The sequence below is a fragment of the Solanum lycopersicum genome, chromosome 3 (genome assembly GCF_036512215.1).
Source record: "Solanum lycopersicum chromosome 3, SLM_r2.1".
Taxonomy (NCBI): Eukaryota; Viridiplantae; Streptophyta; class Magnoliopsida; order Solanales; family Solanaceae; genus Solanum; species Solanum lycopersicum.
The window spans coordinates 47,725,077-47,745,223 of record NC_090802.1 but is presented as its reverse complement, the minus strand read 5'-3'; the positions used below and the strand labels follow the sequence as shown (position 1 = coordinate 47,745,223).

Sequence of the window (20,147 nt, the reverse complement as noted above, 5' to 3'; positions counted from 1 at the left end):
TTTTCTATTGGAAAGACAAAATAATCATTTTCTTGCCACTAGCATCAGTATATAATATAACAAAAAAGATATACAACGAAAATAGAAGGTATATATTATAAAGTAATATGTCAATTGTCTTAACATACAAATGGAGTAATTCAACTTAGGTTAATCAATCCTAGGAAAAAAAGTGTTGTCTTATTTGTTGTTAATTGTGGTGGAGAATAATATAGAAAGTTCATGAATACGACAATATAGAAGCATAAATGATTTTTTTAGTGGAGGACACTTTTGAGAAATTTATATTTTTTGCGTTTTAATTTATTTATTTTATTGTTTTAATTTGTTATATATTAAAAAATTACACTAAAAAATATTATAAATTACAATTATAACAATTTAAAATATTTATAAGACATATAGAAGTTGATTCTAGAAATTTTATAAATGTCACATAAATTGAAACAGGGAAAAAACATATATTGTTTGAAATGACATTAAAAGTACTATAAATTATAATATTAGCAACTTAAAAAATCAAAAGACATAGAAATATTTGAATGATGCTCAGAATTCCATCGATGCGAATAACATAATTATTTAAAATAACATAAAAAATACAATAAATTATAATGATTCACAACTTGAAAATTTAAAAGACATACAAATTTAATTAACTCGCAAAATTCTATCATTATTACATAACTAATGAATTTAACTGTGTTTCGAGCGGAGAAATATGATATATCACCCGTCTTTTCTTAAAAATAATTTTTACTTTATTTGAAAATTAATTTTGTCTACGACAATTTCAAATTAAACATTCATGTTTAGAATTTCAAATGAAATGTTATTTGTTTCATTTGTGAAAAAATGTAAGAAAACACAATTCTGTTTTTAAAAGTTTCTAGTAAAAGGAAAAATATTTAATTTCTAGTTATATATGGCCATGATCTTTTTTTTTTCTTGCTAATACGTGAATATTAAAATCAATTAAAAATACATTTTTATTAGATTTAAATTTATTTTCAATATTTCTTTAAACGTATAATCTTAAATAAAAAAAATTATAATATACATAAAAGTCTTTTTCAAAACTTAAGTTTTGAAATTCTAAACCAAAAGTTACATAAAAACATTATCCATATTTTTTTCAAGTAAATACGAAAAATATATGTATAAAAATAGCTTGTTGGCAGACCTTTAAATGTATATTTTTTCACTTGGCTATTTATTTAATTAGTCTTTGATACTCAAGAAATAATTGAATGAAAACATGATATTAGAAATTTTGTAAAGAACACCTCATTGTATCATCCAAAAAAGAATATAAATACAAAAATAACTTTCATCCATTTTTCTACTAAATAAAAATATTGTGTGAATTGTCGATATTCATCTGGTGAGTAGGTATAAATATAATGGTATTCAACTTATTTTAATCTAGTTATAAAGTTTTTCAAATTCATAAATGCAATTGTCACGACCCAGATCGTCATGATTGAAACTCACAACTGCCCTTTAGTGGAAGAAATATTAATACTAATTAGCTAACCCAAGAACTAAACAACTTAATAAAAAATTAATACATTTAAAAATACAGAAGCAGGTCTAAATGTCTAAAGAAAAAGGAAAAATAAGGATTTCCATAAACTCCAAAGGTCTAACAAAACATTGCAAAAATAATGCCTAGAACCTGAAAGTTAATGTACCAAAACTCTAACAAGGAACCATAAGTCTACAGAAAATGGGTACAACCCAATTAAACATGTGAATATCTAAAGTACTCATCTAAGTTCTGTTGAGATAAATGTTATTATTGTTCAAATTGTAATTAGACTGAGCTGACAAATTAGTTATACGATTAGTTAGTTAGTTAGTTAGGCTTTGGAATTAGTGTGTCAAGAAGTTAGTTAGTCTAAGCTTCTAGATTCTTCTTAACTTTTGATTGTATATATATAGATTGTAGTTGTCATGAAGTAAGTTAGTTTTTCTTTCTCTTTCAATTACACATTTTGTTCCTCTTGATAACACATTTTGTTCCTCTTGATCTTCATCTTTAATATCAGATTTCCATGCATATTGTTCATAAATGATAGAATAATTTCTCCAATTTTACTTGATTCAATATGGTATCAGAGCCATAAGGCTTTCTTCATCTTCCGCGATTGTTTCTTCTCTCTGTTTTTCAGTTTCAAATGCATTTCACCTTCATCTTCTTCACTAGCTTAATCTCACTATCAAGGAGTCAACTGATCAGGAAGGGACTTCCACTGGCAATCCGTTACCAGCTCACACTGTGCAGGATCTAACCAGCGTATTTTACATTAATCCTTCTGAAAGTGCAGGAACCACAATAATTCTAGTTTTTTTGATGGATCTGGATATTGTTAATGGAGGAGAGCTGTTCTTCCAGGCTTATCTATGAAAAACAAAACTGGTTTCATAAATGGCAAGATACAAAACCACGCCTAAATTCACCCAATTTTGCCCAATGGGAAAGGTGTGATGATATAGTGACTTCCTGGATCTTAAATTCTATGTCCAAAGATGTTAGAGATAGCCTACAATATGTTGATAATGCTAGAGAACTTTGGGATGAATTAGGAGACAGATATAACCAAACTAATGGAGCCAAATTGTATCAACTCTAACAAGAAATCAATGATCTCAGTCAGAGTAATTTGGATATCACTGGATATTACACCAAGATAAGAAAACTGTGGGAAGAACTCAACAATTTGGATACTAATTCACAATGCACATGCTTGTGTACCTGTGGTGGAAAATAAAAAATGCACAAAATTGAACAGATAAAATACTTATTCAGTTCTTAATGGGACTAAATGAAGCGTATACTGTTGTGAGGGGTAGCATTTTGATGATAAATCCTTTTCCCACCATGGCTCAAACATTTTCTATTCTTGTTCAGGAAGAAAAGCAGAGGGAAGTCAAGTCTCCCAGTAAATTCACTCTGGATTCAACTGTTATTCATGCAAGAGGAGATACTAGTTCGAATTTTAAAACTAACTATACTCCTAATAGGAACACTGTGGGTACCAGAAAACCTCTAAATAAGTCTAACTTGTTTTGTGATTATTGTAAGAGAACTGGTCACATCAAAGAAAAGTGTTACAAGCTTCATGGTTTTCCTGCAGACTTCAAGTTCACAAAGGGTAAAAATGAAGGTACAACAACTATTGCTAATGGTTTCTTAGAAGAACCAATGAGAGATGGTTGTGAGAAGTCACCTGAAGCAGGCAAATGCAAGGGAAAAATGCATGAACAATCAGGACAAGTTTTTACTAATCAACAATTCAATCGACTGATAAACTTGTTGGATCATATGAAAGTTCAAACAGGAAACAATATTAGTAATACTACACATGAGAATCTAAATGGTGGAGCTGTTAACTTTGCAGGTATCTAGGCTTGTTATTCTTCAATTTATGATATTGGTGATTTCTCATGCAAATGCCTAAAACTTAATGTTGATTCTTGGATCATAGACTTAGGGGACACACATCATATGACTTTCAACAAGTTACTTCTTAACAATCTTAGACCTATACCACATCCTTTCCTAATTTCCCTTCCAAATGGCTATAAAGTGAAAGTGACAGAACTTGGTAATGTGTTTTTGAATCCATCACTGACTTTGTATAATGTGTTATTTTTACCTAGTTTTAAGTTCAACTTAATTTCAGTACACTTCTTGGTTTCACATATAAAAGGGATGGTCAGTTTCAATAAATCTTCTTGTTTAATGCAGGGCCCTTCACTGAAGAGCCCTCTGGAGATTGGTAGAGCACAAAATGGCTTATATTACCTGTGTTCAAGATGTCACACTTCCAATTCTATAAAAGCTCTTCCTGAATCAATTTCTATTGTTACATCTAGTTCATCTAAATCTTGTTTTCTTACTTCTTCTTCTAAGTGTAATCCATGTAATCTTCCACATGATATTTCCACTATAAACTCTTGTAATGTCACATCTACATTCTTGAATAATAATGATGTGTTCATACTACTAATGCTTCTAATTCTGTTATGTATCATGGAAATTGTGTTGATCACTTGTGGTACAATAGGCTAGGACATGTCCTTTTTATAAAAATGAAAGGTATTTCAAGTATTCATATCGTTTTCTCACGTAAACAATCTTTCTCATGTACAATTTGCCCCATGGCTAAACAACCTAGACTCCCTTTTCCAATTAAATCCACTGTTTCTAGCACCAGCCCTTTTGATCTTCTTCATATGGACCTTTGGGGACCTTATCATGTTTCAAATTATAACAATTACAAGTATTTTTTAACAATAGTTGATGACTTCAGTAGGTCAACCTAAACTAACCTTTTAAGTTGTAAAAACAATACTCTTCAAACAATAAAATCTTTTATATATCTTGTAGAAAACCAGTTCAAGACCACTGTTAAATCAATAAGAACAGACAATGGTTCGGAATTACCAACAATGAAAATAACACATATTTTCAAGCCAAAGGAATAGTACATCAAAGGACTTGTCCTCATACACCACAACAGAATGGTGTAGTGGAAAGAAAACATAAACATCTTCTAGAAGTTGCTAGAGTACTCTTGTACCATTCTAAACTTCCCACTACATATTGGGGAGAATGTATTTTAAAAGCCACCTACTTGATTAATAGACTTCTTAATTCAGTGTTAAATAACAAGACACCTTTTGAGACACTACATCATCTACCACCTACATATTCTCATCTTAGATCTTTTGAATGTTTATGTTTTCCTACACTAAAAACTTACAAAGATAAATTTGATCCAAGATCAACACCTCACATATTTGTAGGATATCCTTGTAACACAAAAGGGTATAAAGTTCTAGACCTAAGCACCAAGAAGATACATATTTTTAGAGATGTGACATTCCATGAAAATGTTTTTCCTTTTGCATTGTCTGAGTCTAATTCTAGTTTTAGTACTGTACTAAGAGCCTTACATATAGATCCACACATGTTAAAATCTAATGACAACATTTTTAACAAAGTATCAGTGATGGATGATGATGTTCCTTTTAATGTCACTAACAATAATATGCCTGAACAATCATTGGCTCCTGATCCCTTATTGGCCTCTGATTCACCAACAGATAACCAAATTCCAAACACCATCATTCAACCACCAACAGATAACCAAATTCCAAACACCATCACTCAACCTCCACTTCAATCTTTAAACCTTAGAAGATCTAGTAGATCACATAAAATTCCTACTTACTTGAAGGAATACACTTACACATTACCTTCTTTACAACATCAATCATCAACTCCATCTTCTCATCTTGTACTTCCTTTATCTTTACAACATCAGTCATACACCTCCAGGGCTGATGGTGGATGACACAAGGTTGGTTTGCAGACTTTAAAAGTCTTTATATGGACTGAAACAAGCAAGTAGCTAATGGTATGGCAAGTTAACTCAGGTTTTGTGTTCAAGGGGTTATTGTCATTTAGAGAGTGATTACTCTCTATTCTACAGAAAAATTGGGAGCTCTTTGATTTTTGTTGTTGTTTATGTTGATGATATTGTCTTAGCGGGAACTGATGTTGAGGAAATCACCTCTCTAAAAAGTTATCTGAGGAAATCACCTCTCTAAAAAGTATCTTCATGATAAATTCAAAATCAAGGACTTGGGAAGACTCAAATAGTTCCTTGGTTTGGAAATATCATATAAGCATTCTGGAGTTCTAATTTCACAAAGAAAGTTCACCTTAGATTTGTTGAATGAATTTGAATGTTCAAGCTACTCACCAGTTACATTACCTCTTGAATCTACAGTCAAGCTCAAAGCAAGTGAAGGTTTATTGTTGAAAGATCCTACATACTATAGAAACTTGGTAGCAAAGTTGAATTTCTTAACTAACTCAAGAATTGACATAACATTTAGTGTGCAACATCTTAGTCAGTTTTTTTAGAATCCCAGAGAACCATATCTCAAGGCTGCATATCAGGTTTTAAGATACCTCAAAAATGATCCTTGTTTGGGTATATATTTGTCCAACAACACAAATTGTTCAATAACTGCATATTGTGATTGAGATTGGGTTGTATGTCTTGATACAAGAAAGTCAGTAAGTGAGTTAGGTAGTTTTAATGGGAGACAGTCCTATTAGCAGGAAATCCAAGAAGCAAACGACTATATCTTCGTCCTCAGCAGAGGCAGAACACAGATCAATTAAAAAGTGGTGGGAGAAATAGTATGGCTTGAAAGGTTGTTGACAGAGCTGAACTTGACATGTACCTTGCCCATATGTGTCTTCTGTGATAGTTGATATACCGTGGTTTCACGGTATTATTAATACTTTTTCCCTAGGTTTAATGTGTCCAAAAGCCTTTTTGTGCTAATTTTTATATAAGTTTCTCCTTATTTGCAGAAAATCTGTCCAAAGATAAATGCGGAGGTTTTTGAGCGAAGAAATGCAGAAGAGACCGCCTACGGAGCTTGTGACGGTCCGTCATGCTTTTGACGGTCCGTAGGTGGTAGCGTAGTGCAGCTGCTGAAGGAAGATGGGGAAGTCTGACCAAGTGTGGGGTTACGGAGTCCATGACGGTTCGTCGTGTCTATGATGGTCCGTCCTGCAGGTTCGTCATGAAGTTCAGAGAAGTAGTCCCAGTACCCATATTCCAAGAGTTTAAGTGTTTTGGAACGAAGACCCTCGACGGACTGTTGTGCCTGTGACGATCCGTCATACTTGCCGTCGAGGGTAATAAAGAGAGCAGCAGAAGAAATTGCACAAGTATAGGACGACAGAGTCCATGACGGTCCGTCGTGACCACGACGATCCGTCGCGAGGTCCGTCGACCCAGCCGCGTTTTGACAGATTTCCAGCAAATAGAATCCTTGTTTAATTAGGTTTTTATTTTCTATAAATAGTTCAAAAAACCTCGTTTTTCAGGTTAGACTCTGTATTATTAGGTTAGACTCTGGATTATTTGGTTAGGTCTTTGATTATCATTAGACTTTTTGTGAGATTCTTGAGTACTTTGAGATTCTTGTAAGTGATTGTTGGTGATTTTTGTTGATTAATTAGCGAACTTTCGGATTTTACTCTTTCTCATTGAAGTAAGTACATGAATTCTTATATCATATATTTGAATATTGTGATTATGACTATGGGTAACTAAACTCCATATCTAGGGTTGTGGGAACCATATGCAAATAATGAGGTAAAACCTAACTAAAATAACAATTCTAGAATAGTGTCTTGCATGTATTAATAATTCTTTCGCTTAGAAATATTTTTAACGGATGGACAATGTTAGAATTCGCCTTAATGATACTTTCCGGACCAAGGAGTTAGATAATAGGAAAAGAATTATCAACATAAATTTAGTGTATACTATCTAATAGGCTAGTATTGATTACGAGGTAATAACTTAGTCAAATATCGAATACGATGCTTAATATGAGGTAAAGATAAGGGTTAGGATAGCAACACACGTAGCCGGACCAAGGTGCGGATTGAAATTTTCTAGATGCTGGACCAAGAATTTAGAAATACATAACTTATCACTTTGCATGCAAGATACTAGGAAAGAATTGTTATAGTTAGAATTATCAAGTTATGAACCTGTGGGGAACACGCAAACCCTAGTTACTTTGATTAATTAATTAAACTCCAACATTCGAAGCTGTTAAGTGTCTTTTTCAATTTCGCTATTTAGTTTCATTTATTTAGAAATAGAAACCCCCCTTTTATTGTTTTTGCTTTCCAAGGAAGTAATTGATTGAACAATAGTAATAGTAGATTGAAGTTAAGTCTAAACTATTTTCCTCGTGGGAATGATCCCAACCTCACTAGTTGGGTTATTTACTTGACACGACCGCTTTACTTATTATTTGAGAATTAATTTTGAGCGTATCAATAGTCATGCAACTATCGACATAGCCAAGAATCCTGTGTTTCATGAGAGAACGAATAACATAGAGGTAGTCTGTCATTCTGTGAGAAACAAGTTGCAAGAAAGTTCTCATTCCACTCCATCACATTCCTAGTGGAAATCAGCTGGCAAATGTTCTAACTAAAGCCTCGCCAAATATTCAGCTTTCCAAGATATTACACAAGTTGTTTGTGAGCTTTCCACCAACAACTTGAGGGGGGGTATTGCGATAAATGTTATTATTGTTCAAATTGTAATTAGACTGAGCTGACAAATTAGTTATATGAGTAGTTAGTTAGTTAGTTAGTTAAGCTTTGGAATTAGTGTGTCAAGAAGTTAGTTAGTCTAAGCTTCTAGATTCTTCTTAGCTTTTGATTGTATATATATAGATTGTAGTTGTCATGAAGTAAGTTAGTTTTCATTCTCTTTCAATCACACATTTTGTTCCTCTTGATCAGACATTTTGTTCCTCTTGATCTTCATCTTCAATATCAGATTTCCATGCATATTTTTCATCAATGGCAGAATAATTTCTCCAATTCTACTTGATTCAATAAGTTCGAATAAGATGGACTGAGCAAAAGAAGAACTCATGGTAGCCTGGAAGAACTGACTCACCCTTGAATTCGAATAGATCACTGGTCTTCTTAACGAGGTTTGTCAGTAGTCGTCTAAAGATGTTATGTACTCAACAAAGAAAGAGCAAGTGTATGCAATATCAGTACACATCCACAATGTACTGATAGGATCACACCGCTATTCCAATAAGTGAAATATATCCAAGTAACCACAACATAATTAAACAAACATATACCAAAAAATAGCAAATATTAATCATCTTATCAGGATCAACGAACATTCCACATTCTCAAAATATATCTTATAACAAGTCATGGTCCTCTCATGGAATTTACACACAAAGTGTTAGTGTAATGCTACGTGGTATTCGATCTAAATTTTTGTGCCGAACGTGACACCTGATTCCATATATGTGAAAAAACGTGGCACTCGATCCAAGTTAGTGTATTGGAACGTAACAGCCGATCCATTCAAGAAGCCACAATCACAATATGAAATAAGACTTTTTCGAGGTATTCTTTCATAGAAATAAAAATATGAAACAGAAAAAATTAACAATAGTAAAATGATGGATCAAAGTGAAGAATTGAAAGTGAAACAACGGTGAAAAATGATGGAAGAGAGAAGGGAGAAAAGTGAAAACTTTTAGCAAAATAAATTGCATAGGAATATCTAATGTTTTGGATGAAAAAAAATGATGGGAAGATAAAAAGGTTTTACTTTGGGGTAAAGTAAAAACTTTTACTTTTTGTGGATCGTATCAATAAGGTGTAAAACAAATGGGTTTTAGATTAGTGTAAAGAACGTTTATTTTTTGTTGTGTATAAAGAAGGCAGGAAAATAAAAATATTATTGGATAGGCACCTTAAAGTAACGTGTGAGTTAAAAATAGTAATTGAAGAGATAAAATATAGGAAAATTAAATATCATAATTATCATCCCAAATTAGACAAATAATTCCAAAAAGAGGAGAGAAGAAAATAAAAAATAAAAAATTAAATTAAAAAATTATTTATTTTGATATGTTTGTAAATTTAAAACTATGTCATTTTAGCATAAATGACTTACTTGAGCTTACGAGATTCATGAAAGATTCGTGACTAAGTTGTCAAATGTCGCACAAAAATTTAGTAAGACTCTAAGTCCCTGACAGTAGGCATAGCATTAAGCATAGAGTTATTGTCATCATTATAATTAATTTTATCAAGGCATTCTGAGAATTTCAAAGTTGTTTAACTGCCTCTCTTGAGTAAACATGTTCTGAAAAATAAGACACAATAGGCTTTAGCTATAGGCTCATTTCCTACAATGTATTGTTCCTGCAAATTAATAATTTTTCTAAGAGCGAGCCTCTTTTTTCTATTTTCTATGATGTTGTAAAAAGAACAGTAATTGCATCACCATCTTCTATCCATCTAGCTTTAGATTTTTGTCAAGAGGATAGAGTCTTGAATTTTCAAATATCTTGTATATTCTGCCCTGCATTTAGAAAGCTCATATCCATTATCAACTGTGTTATTGGTTATACAGTTGTCCTTAATCAGTGGCGCAGCCACATACTATCAAGGGTTTGGACACCCTTCGTCGGAAAAAAATTAACATATACACAAATAAAATGATATACGAAATGATTAAATAACCTATTTTGGACACCCTTAACATAACAAATTACTATTTCTGAACACCTTTAAGAAATTCAAACTCCGCCATTGTCCTAAAGTAATCTCATATGTGTTTTCAATATTTTTGGTTCTTCAAAAATGTATCCGTACATGTCTGCCTGGACCATTTACTAAGGTATTTGCTGGTGTTTTTGAAATTCTAATGGAGGATGTACAGTGTGTTCCCAAAAACCTCTATTTCCCAAGCTTCCTTGACTGTTTGTAGGAAGTTGGGATGATCAGCCTAGAAATTAAGGAATATGAAATATTTGATGTTCTGAGACTATCATTTTTCATAGTAATAAGTAGAGGGTCATGGTCAAAGCAAGCTCAAAATAACACTAGTATTGTAGTTGTCAAACTACTTTGAGTTGTAAACCAATTGATCGAGTGTTTTCCAAATTGTAGTGGGAGGATCTCTGTTATCACACCAAGTGAAATTGAGCCTGAGAAACCTACATCTTGGAAACCACAAATCACAATCATTCAAGCAGTGTAAATACTCTAGGCTCTCTTCAAATCTATGGTTTCTGCCTCCCAATTTTTCCCTCACTACCCATTATGACATTTAAGTCACCAATAACTCCCCAATGGTCAAACTATGAGTAGAAAAGGGGGGTCATTCTAGTGACTATTTGACTATCCTTGTCTGTATTTGTTTCATGTTCTATGGAGCTATACACTCTTCTGGTGTTCTGGGAGTTCCTAGGTGAAAAATTGATATTGTTCTGGACTTAAGGTTTGGATTAAGAGGTGACTCGACACTGTTAAAAAATAGATATTGCTTCAAGCCCCTAAATTTGAGGGACCTTATTTTTAATAATAATAGGTTATAATTTATTATTTTTTTTAAAATAGAATATTATTGGTAGAAAAAGTAAACTTTTCATGAATTGAAGGAATTATTAGAAGAAATTTGACATATTTGGAATACTATATCTCATGAAAAATAATTTAAAATAAGAATGGTTGTATTAAAAACTAGAACAAATCAATTATATAAAAGTTATTAACAATTAAAGTTTAAGGCCCCGTTTGATTTTTGCTTTAGGCCACTAATATGCTTGAGCTGCTCCTGTTTGGATTTGATGTTTTCAGGTAGTGGTGGCAAATGCAGGCGGGTTGAAAATGGTACACATAAAATGGATAATAATCAATCAGTTCATATTTGATATGGATAAAAATTGATTGAATAATAAATGGGTTGGGTAAAATACTAGTTTATCTATATTTTATCCGTATTTTCATGGATAAATAGTACTTTACTTAAGAATTCAATATGGAGAAGATATTTTAATCTTTTTTTTAGATGAAAATGTTAAACATGTTTCATTTAAATTTTATTGTATCATAAAAATAAAAAAATTCTATAACTTTTCAATATAAAATAAATTTATGTAATAACAAGATGAAAATATTTTTAATTTCAGAGTAAATGAATATTTGCATTTCAGGATTAAACAAAAAAGCAATGTCAATATTTATATATGTTTTGCTTATTTTACACTATTATTGATAATACAATAAAAAAGTTAAATAAATAAATAAAATATAATTATAATTAACAAAAGAAATGAACATTTGAATCATATATTTTTAGAGGGTCAAAGACTTCATCTTTTCAATTATAGAGAAATATAGTTTAATTCTATAGAATAACATAAAAAATAAGAGAAACTATTTTTAGGGATATCATTATTAAAGAAAATAGTTAGTTTGTAATTAGTCAAGTAGTTGGTTGGTTCAGCATAATAGTTAGTTAGGAATATAAATTAGTTATAACAGATTCTAGTGGCTAGAGTCATATAGATGTGCAAATGTATGAAGTGATGTGTGTGTGTGTATATATATATATATATATATGAGTATAATGATAAGATGTAACTAAATACAAATTACATTTCACTTTACATTGTTTGTTTTCCTTTTCCTCTCAATACGTGAATCTTGAATCTCCATTGAAGAAGTTAACATGGTGTCAGAGCAAGGAAGTGAATCAACAACAATGGCGATCGACCTCGTTATTCCTTACATACATCCTCTCTATTTGCATCCATCGGATACTCCAGGATCTGTTATTTGTCCTGTTAAGTTGACATGATCAGAAAATTATGGATTATGGCGGAGATCCATGCTACGCTTTGCAAGCGAAGAGGAAGTTAGCTTTTGTGATGGGAATCTGTAAGAAAGCAAGTTTTGAGACTAAGTATCATGATCAATGGGATACCTGTAATGCAATTGTTCTCTCATTGCTTATGAACACTGTATCTCCCAATCTCTTAAGTGGCATCGTGTATGCGCCTGATGCGTCACTAGTTTGGAAAGATCTGAAGGAACGATTTGATAAGGTTAATAGTGTAAGGATTTACCAGTTACATCGAGATATTGCTACGATTACACAGGGGATCGATACTGTTTTGGTTTATTTTACGAAATTGAAGGAACTGTTGGCAAAATATGATGCAATGGTGATATTTCCGAGCTGTGAAAGTCAAAGGATTATGTTGAGCATTTGCATCAACAACGACTGATTCAATTTCTTGGAGTCTTAAATGAATCACACTCACAGGCTAGGAGGCATATTCTCATGAAAACTTCTGAACCAACTCTCAATCAGGCGTATGCCATAATTGTTGAAGAAGAAAGTCAAAGGTCTGATGTGGATCGTAATTCTCTGGGATTGAAAGTTGTAGCTGAAGAAAATGATATCACCGCTTTTTGGACTACTAAGCATCCACCAGAGCTTCAATACAAATCTCCAAATGCCTTTTGTGATCATTGCAATACAAAAGTCCATATAAAGAATAATTGTTTTCAGCTTATAGGATATCCACCTTGGTATAAATGGAAGAAGAAATATGGATCTAATGTGCAGTACAATGTACCACTTGTGTTTAATCCTGAGTATGGTGGTCGTAATGCAGGGCCTTCTTATGGAAAGTTATCCTTTTCAGACAATCATAATCCTGCTGGTGAAATTCACAGGTCTGTTGGAGGAAATGGTCACACAGGAGTTGGAGCACACACTCATGGTCATGTTGGTTTACACGGATCTCATAATAGTTCAGGCTCTAATATCATTGCCGACATGTGTGCTCATGGATGTGGATCTACATGATCATATAGTCATGGAGGTGGTGGTATTAACATGGCTTTCACAGGCAATCAACTTAATCACTCTAATTAATACGACTCTCCTTCACCTAATACTGAAGGTATGTTAACAGCTCAGTAATACATAATTCATCTAGTCATAGATGGATTGTTGACACTTGGGCAACAAATCATATGACATCCTTCAACCGAGTTCAATAAAGTTCATTTGCCTAATAGTCAACAAATACCTATTGTTTTTAGTGGGAAATCTAGATTGACACAGGGAGATATATCTCATGTTTTATATATCCCAGATTTTAAATACAACTTGTTATCAGTTTCTAAACTGAATAGAGAATTGCATTTTTGTATGGTATTTTATCCTGATCATTGCATATTGTAGGACCTTCTCACTGGGAAGTTGAAGGGGACAACATGGAAAATGGTTTATACTATTGGTCACACAGTGTTTCTTCTACTATTGCTTCTACTATTTCTCCCTCAGCTGCTTTGAACACAATGGATACTGTTGATTTGTGGCATAGAAGATTAGGAGATATTCCTCACAAGGTTCTTCAGCAAATGCAAATACCACATATCTCTGATTCTTCAAAATTGTCACCTTGCATAGTATGTCCTTTGGCTAAGCAAACTAGGTTGCCTTTTCCTCAAAGTTCTACTAGATCCAATAATGTGTTTGATTTGATTCATGCTGATGGTTGGGGTCCATATAAATTTCCTACTTATGATGAAAATAGATATTTTCTTACTTTGGTAGATGATTGTAGTAGAATGGTATGGATCTTCCTTCTCAAATTAAATAGTGATATATTTATTGTATTGAAAGACTTTCTTCAGCTAATACAAAGGCAGTTTGGTGGTTATATCAAGATATTCCGAAGTGATAATGGTACAAAAAAAATTAACTCTCATTGTAGTGATTTGTTTAGAACAACATGTATTGTTCATCAAAGCTCTTGTGTTCACACACCCCAACAGAAGGGGGTAGTGGAGATGAGACACATACAGGTTCTAGAGGTTACCAGGGCTATTTGATTTCAAGCTAATTTGTCTATCAGATTTTGGGGTCTATGTGTTCAAAATGCTTCTCATTTGATCAATATAATACCAGTCTTCTTTGGAAGAGACCCCTCTTTACATCATCTTAGAGTTGTGGGTTGCTTATGCTTTGTTGTCAATCACCATAAAATTGGTGATAAATTTTACACAAGATCTATTAAGTCAGTTTTTATAGGTTATTCTACCACACAAAAAGGATACAAACTATATAATTTATCCACTAAATCCTTCTTCATTAGTAGAGATGTCATGTTTAGAGAAGATCAATATCTATTCCGACATATTTAGGCTGAGTTTTGTGACTCTTCTTCCATTAAGAATTCTGATATGTTTGTTTATGATGATCCTCCCAATATTCCCTTGCCTGAAGTATTTGTTATCTCTCCTGATCCAGCTTCTTCATCTCCTGATCCAGATTCTTCATCACCTACTCAAATATATCACAACCATCTAAATCTCCTTCTACTAATATTGAACATGATCTTAAAAGGTCAACTAGATATTCTAAGCCTCCTGGATGGCTACATGGTTTTGTCCATACTACTTCTCACAACCCTGCACATTCACCTACTTGTTCTACTGCTCATCATTTATCCACATATATGTCTTATGCCTCCATATCCCCATCCTATTTTCAAGCATTGTGCAATTTTTCTGCTATACAAGAAACCACTTCTTATGATGAGGCTGTGCAGAATTCACATTGGCTTCAAGTCATGGAACTAGAATTAAAGCTTTACATGATAATCATACTTGGGACTTGGTAACATTGCCCCTCGGGAAGAAGGCTATTGGGTGTAAGTGGGTTTACAAGGTCAAGTTTAATGCTCAAGGTGAGGTAGAGAGGTACAAAGCTCGACTAGTAGCTAAAGGGTACACACTACAAGAAGGTTTGGATTATCAAGACACATTTTCTCCTGTCGTCAAGATGGTGACAGTGAGAGTTGTACTTTCTTTGGCTGCTATGCATTGTTGGTTTTTGCATAAAATGGATGTCTTTAATTCTTTCCTTATGGGTGACTTAGTTGAGGAGGTGTACATGGTTCCTCTACCTGGTCTGCTACGACAAGGGGAATTATCCACAATCTGTAAACTAAACACATCACTCTATCATCTAAAGCAGGCTTCTCGGCAGTGGAATTGAAGCTTAGTGAGGCACTTATAGGTTTTGGTTTCATCCAGAGTCACCATGATTACTCTTTGTTTACCAAACGTTCTAGTTCTGATTTGGTTCTTATCTTAGTTTATGTGGATGATCTTTTGATCAATGGTTCTTGTTCTCAATTGATCCAGGCCATTAAACTTATGTTACAGAATCATTTCAAGATCAAGGACTTGGGGGAGATGAGATACTTCCTTGGTCTTGAAATTGCAAGGAACACAGATGGTATTATGGTGAGTCAAAGGAAATTTGCTTTGGATCTTATCTCAGATTTTGGTCTTGCAGGGACCAAACCAATTAGCACACCTTTGGAAGTCAATCAAAAATTCACTAGTCAGGATTTTTACATGAATTGTGAAGCTCGGGATACACATGAAGATGTGGTTCTTAGTAATCCTACAGGTTATTAAAAAATAGTTGGTAAGCTATTATACCTCACCATGACAAGGCCAGACATTAGTTATGCAGTGTAGAATCTTAGCCAGTTCATGTACAAGCCTAAGAAGTCACATATAGAGAGTGCATTAAGAGTAATAAGGTACTTGAAGAATGCACCAGGTCTGGGAATTATGATGACATCAAAGATCTCTAAACAACTTTAAGTTTATTGTGATGCTGACTGGGCTACATGTCCTATGACAAGAAGATCTGTTAGTGGCTTTGTAGTGAAAACTGGAGATTCGTTAATTTCCTGTCGAAGAAACAGAATATTGTATCAAGAAGTTCTGCTGAAGCAGAGTATGGAAGCATAGCTTATGTTGTATCAGAAGTTGTGTGGTTAATAGGCTTGTACAAAGAGTTGAAGATAAAGCTGGAATTACCAGTTAGACTGTTTTGTGATAGCAAAGCAGCACTTCAAATTGCTGCTAATCCTATATATCATGAAAGAAGTAATCATATAGAGATTGCAGTGGCTATCATTATTAAAGACAATAGTTAGTTAGTAATTAGTCAAGTAGTTGGCTGGTTCAGCATAATAGTTAGTTAGGAATATAAATTCGTTATAACAGATTGTAGTGGCTAGAGTCATATAGATGTGCAAATGTATGAAGTGATGTATATATATATATGAGTATAATGATCAAATGTAACTATCTCAATACAAATTACAGTTCACTTTACATTGTTTGTTTTCCTTTTCCTCTCAATTCGTGAATCTAGAATCTACATTGAAGGAGTTAACAATCATGAATTTTAAGTGAATAAAAGTTTGAAGCTTAACCCATTTGACTAATTCATATTTTATCCATATTTTTATGGGTCAAATATGGGTATCAATACATATTTTACCCATATAAAAATCATTCCCCCAACCCAGTCAACAAAATATGAGCTCATTTTGCCGGCACTAGTTTGAGGTTATGGTCATTCTTCTCTTGACCTCTGACTACTTCATGATTTGAGAAGGATGATATACTTATATCCCTGCACTCCATGAGAGTATCTGTCATGATGTCATCCTTAACCATATTTGTCCATGGGTAGGAGTTCTTCAGAGAGAACTCTACTGATAATATTTGTGAATTCTCTCATGTCAGGTGGATCGGGTTCCTTGAATACATATTCCCTTCGTGTGTTCTCTTGATCTGATATCCCTGGTTCCATGTCATTTCCCCTTATTTCTGTACATTGTACACTGTGTTACTGGAGTTTTGACAATCTAGTATTTGCAATTAAGTGAATCATTTTAAAACTAGATTTTCTAACTATTTTCTGTTGCAGTAAAGACTGCGAAGATCGATCCATGAAGGACAAATCAAGGCTTAGTGTCTCTCTCAGAAATCTTTCACAACCAATGTTCGTAAAAGACATAGGAAGGACTTGGGATATTTGCACTCACGTGGTAATTTCTGAGTATGCACAGCAAAGTGGGAGGAACTTTCAGCTCAAATTACGGTTGGGTCTTGGGAGAATTGTTTGAGTGCAGTATGATCAAGTCATGAGATTGCCTTGATTCACCCTTCGAGTGTTGCCTCCTATTTAATGGAGGTGAATGCACATCTTTTGGGTGCACCACATGTTAAACTCAAAAGAAAGAAAATATAGGTCATCTAGTATGCCTGCAGCGAACCAGTAGCCTAATTTGACGATAATTCATACCTTATGCACCGTTATACATGCACTTCGCGTAAAAGTCTGTCAAGTTGAAGCAAATTTATAGTTCTTGCTATAGTTAACTATGTATAAGTCCTCCCAATCCCTTTTTGCGTTTCTGCCCAGAAAGTTTGTAGAGTGGCTAGAGGTTGAAGTTTTTGGGATACTTTTCTCTACGAACTGTGTTCGAATTCCCCATAGTACCTCTGCACATTTTTTCATTGGTGGTCTCGCCAATCTGAAAGGTGCAAGGCATTGTCTAGCTAATTTCAGTACTTTTTCAACAGCCATAATTGATGATGGGCTTGCTCGCAATCTTGGATCCATTGCTATTACAGAATCTCCATGTTTTATTATTCTCATCGCCTGCATTTGAAAATTATTTGCATTAGCTACTAACTTCATTGTAGAGATGGATCATATGGATGTACAAACTACTCTGTCCAACTTTATCAAAACCAATAAAAAGAAGAAAGCGCTATAGTAATGGTTGTTTCTTCAGAGAAAAATGAGTAAGGCGCACTTCAGAAAGAAATATGGTACAATGTTGTTTCCCTGAGCTCATAGTTTCACGTGATGAAAATTTTTGGAAAAAAAAACGACCTTCAATTGTCCAGTACACGCTTCCTTGTCAATTGTATGCAAAGTTGGAATATTTATTGAATTCATTTTTAGTTAGTTCATATATATACTCACCCATTTTATTGACACTGTCTCATCAATGGTTCGATTTGTTTCAATGGGATGTCTTCCTGTCATCATCTACACAAGCAAAACACCGAAGTAGTAGACATCACTCTTTTCTGTAAGCTGGTACGTCCTCAAGTACTCAGGATCTAAATAGCCAGCAGTCCCTTTTATTTATGTAGAAAAATGTGTAGCACAGGGATCATCAGTAGCTAATCGTGCAAATCCGAAGTCTGCTACTTTAGCATGGAAATTTTTCTGCAATGAGTATATTAAATTCTTTTATATCTCTATGGATGATTGGAGGATCTGTTATCAACATAAACACTCTGTAAGCATTTTACGAAAAACCCTCTTCATTCTTTAAAAGAAGTAACAATAGTTTGACATCCAATAAAATACCCCTTGCTGTCACCAAACATGACGTGCTACCTGTGTACGAGTGTAGATAGGTAATAGCATGAGCTACATCAATCGCAATGCTCAAACGCTCGGCAACTTCAAACTCAGTTCCATTTTACCTGGATTATATGTAGCAGATGACATTAACTTCCACTAAATATTGCCTCAAACAAAAATTTCAAGTCATCAGATAAAAGTAGGTTAATAACCTAGTATTAACAGTTTTAGAGTCTTAACACGTAACAATTTCTTTAAAATTTAAACGAGATTGGAGCAAATTACTAATATAGGCAATGCTTCATCCAGTTCTCAGTAAAATACCACTGGGAGTGACTAATAATCAAGTAAACCAAACAATCCTGTTGAACATGTGACTAGTGACTTTCTTGACCTACCATCCAAGTGTTCTCGAAGTGTTCCATTGCTGACATATTCAGTAATAATAATCCTCTCATCTCTGAGCTCCAGAAATCCATAAAATCTAACAAGATTTAGATGTTCAATCTTCGACAATGCCTGGACTTCATTCTTGAATTCTGCCAACACTCGCAAATCCTACAAAAGATTTCTTATAAAGATTTTGAGCACAATCTAGCATAACCTGTTAGTCTCAGAATTTTAGAGAGCATTGATTAAAACTGTGACTGAAGATACAAGCTATGCTCTTGTTCAGAGAAGGTTAAAGACTAATGTATATAACAAAATTCAATACAAAGCAGTGCCTTCTTAGCGCGCTTAATAGCAACAGGGAATCCATTCTTAAGCTTTCCCTTGTACACTGTCCCAAACCCACCTTCACCAATCTTGTGTACAGCAGAAACATTTCCAGTAGCCTGGCAAATTTCATCAAACGAGAACTCGAATGTACCCAGCTGCTCCCTGGTAGCCATTGAAGTTCTATGGGAATTAGAGTGTTGGGGTTTCAATAAAATTCCCCTCTTGCTTCCGGAAGAGTTACTACCTTTTGATGCTACAAATAAAATGAGAAAAAGACACTAAGTAAATTAGTTACAGCAAGACTTGAATGTCACCATAAATCATGTTGATGAACAGTGAATCTTTACGGCGATAATATATAATTACTTATGAGATTGAATTAGTAACTTACAGGAGACCTCCCTCTCTGGACTTTAACTCTTTGTTCTGCCAAAAGACAAGTGTAGAGAAAACATCAGTTAGCTTTTTGGTGACACTTTTGAAGGAAAAACCAAACTTGTGACGATGTTTTCTATGTCCAGCTGAGTAATCAATGATTAACTGTTGTTGGAAACTCTGCCTTTTGCTTCTGTTTGTTCCCTTCATCTGGTTTCTGTGTTGACCATATCAAATGCTAAAACCCATATTAGTGTGTTACATGTTCTTAAAGTTGTCATTTATAAAGGAGACTCTTTCAAACATTTGATGATTTTCTTATATTTTATTGAACACCATAAGCTAAAGGAAACTGCTTGGACTTGATTGAAAGCTAAAAATATTTCA

The 20,147-nt window shown here is 33.6% G+C and overlaps 1 protein-coding gene across 1 annotated transcript; it reads right to left on the bottom strand.

The window, feature by feature from the left end:
• Positions 1-18,698: 18,698 nt before the first annotated feature.
• LOC101265807 (calmodulin-binding receptor-like cytoplasmic kinase 1) lies at positions 18,699-19,616 on the bottom strand. The gene is made up of 3 exons (XM_026030330.2): positions 19,462-19,616; positions 19,064-19,223; positions 18,699-18,787 (listed from the first exon to the last, which is right to left on the bottom strand). The coding sequence occupies exons 1-3, from the start codon at positions 19,513-19,515 to the stop codon at positions 18,750-18,752; spliced, it is 252 nt and encodes an 83-aa protein (XP_025886115.1). The 5' UTR covers positions 19,516-19,616; the 3' UTR covers positions 18,699-18,749.
• Positions 19,617-20,147: the final 531 nt, after the last annotated feature.

Excerpts from the sequence above, each read along its gene's own strand:
- LOC101265807 (XM_026030330.2), bottom strand. The coding sequence starts at position 19,515 with ATGAAATTTGCCAGGCTACTGGAAATGTTTCTGCTGTACACAAGATTG. Across the intron at positions 19,224-19,461 it reads TGTACACAAGATTGGTGAAG|GATTTGCGAGTGTTGGCAGA; the intron begins GTGGGTTTGGGA and ends AATCTTTTGTAG. Across the intron at positions 18,788-19,063 it reads ACTTCGAGAACACTTGGATG|GTAAAATGGAACTGAGTTTG; the intron begins GTAGGTCAAGAA and ends CATATAATCCAG.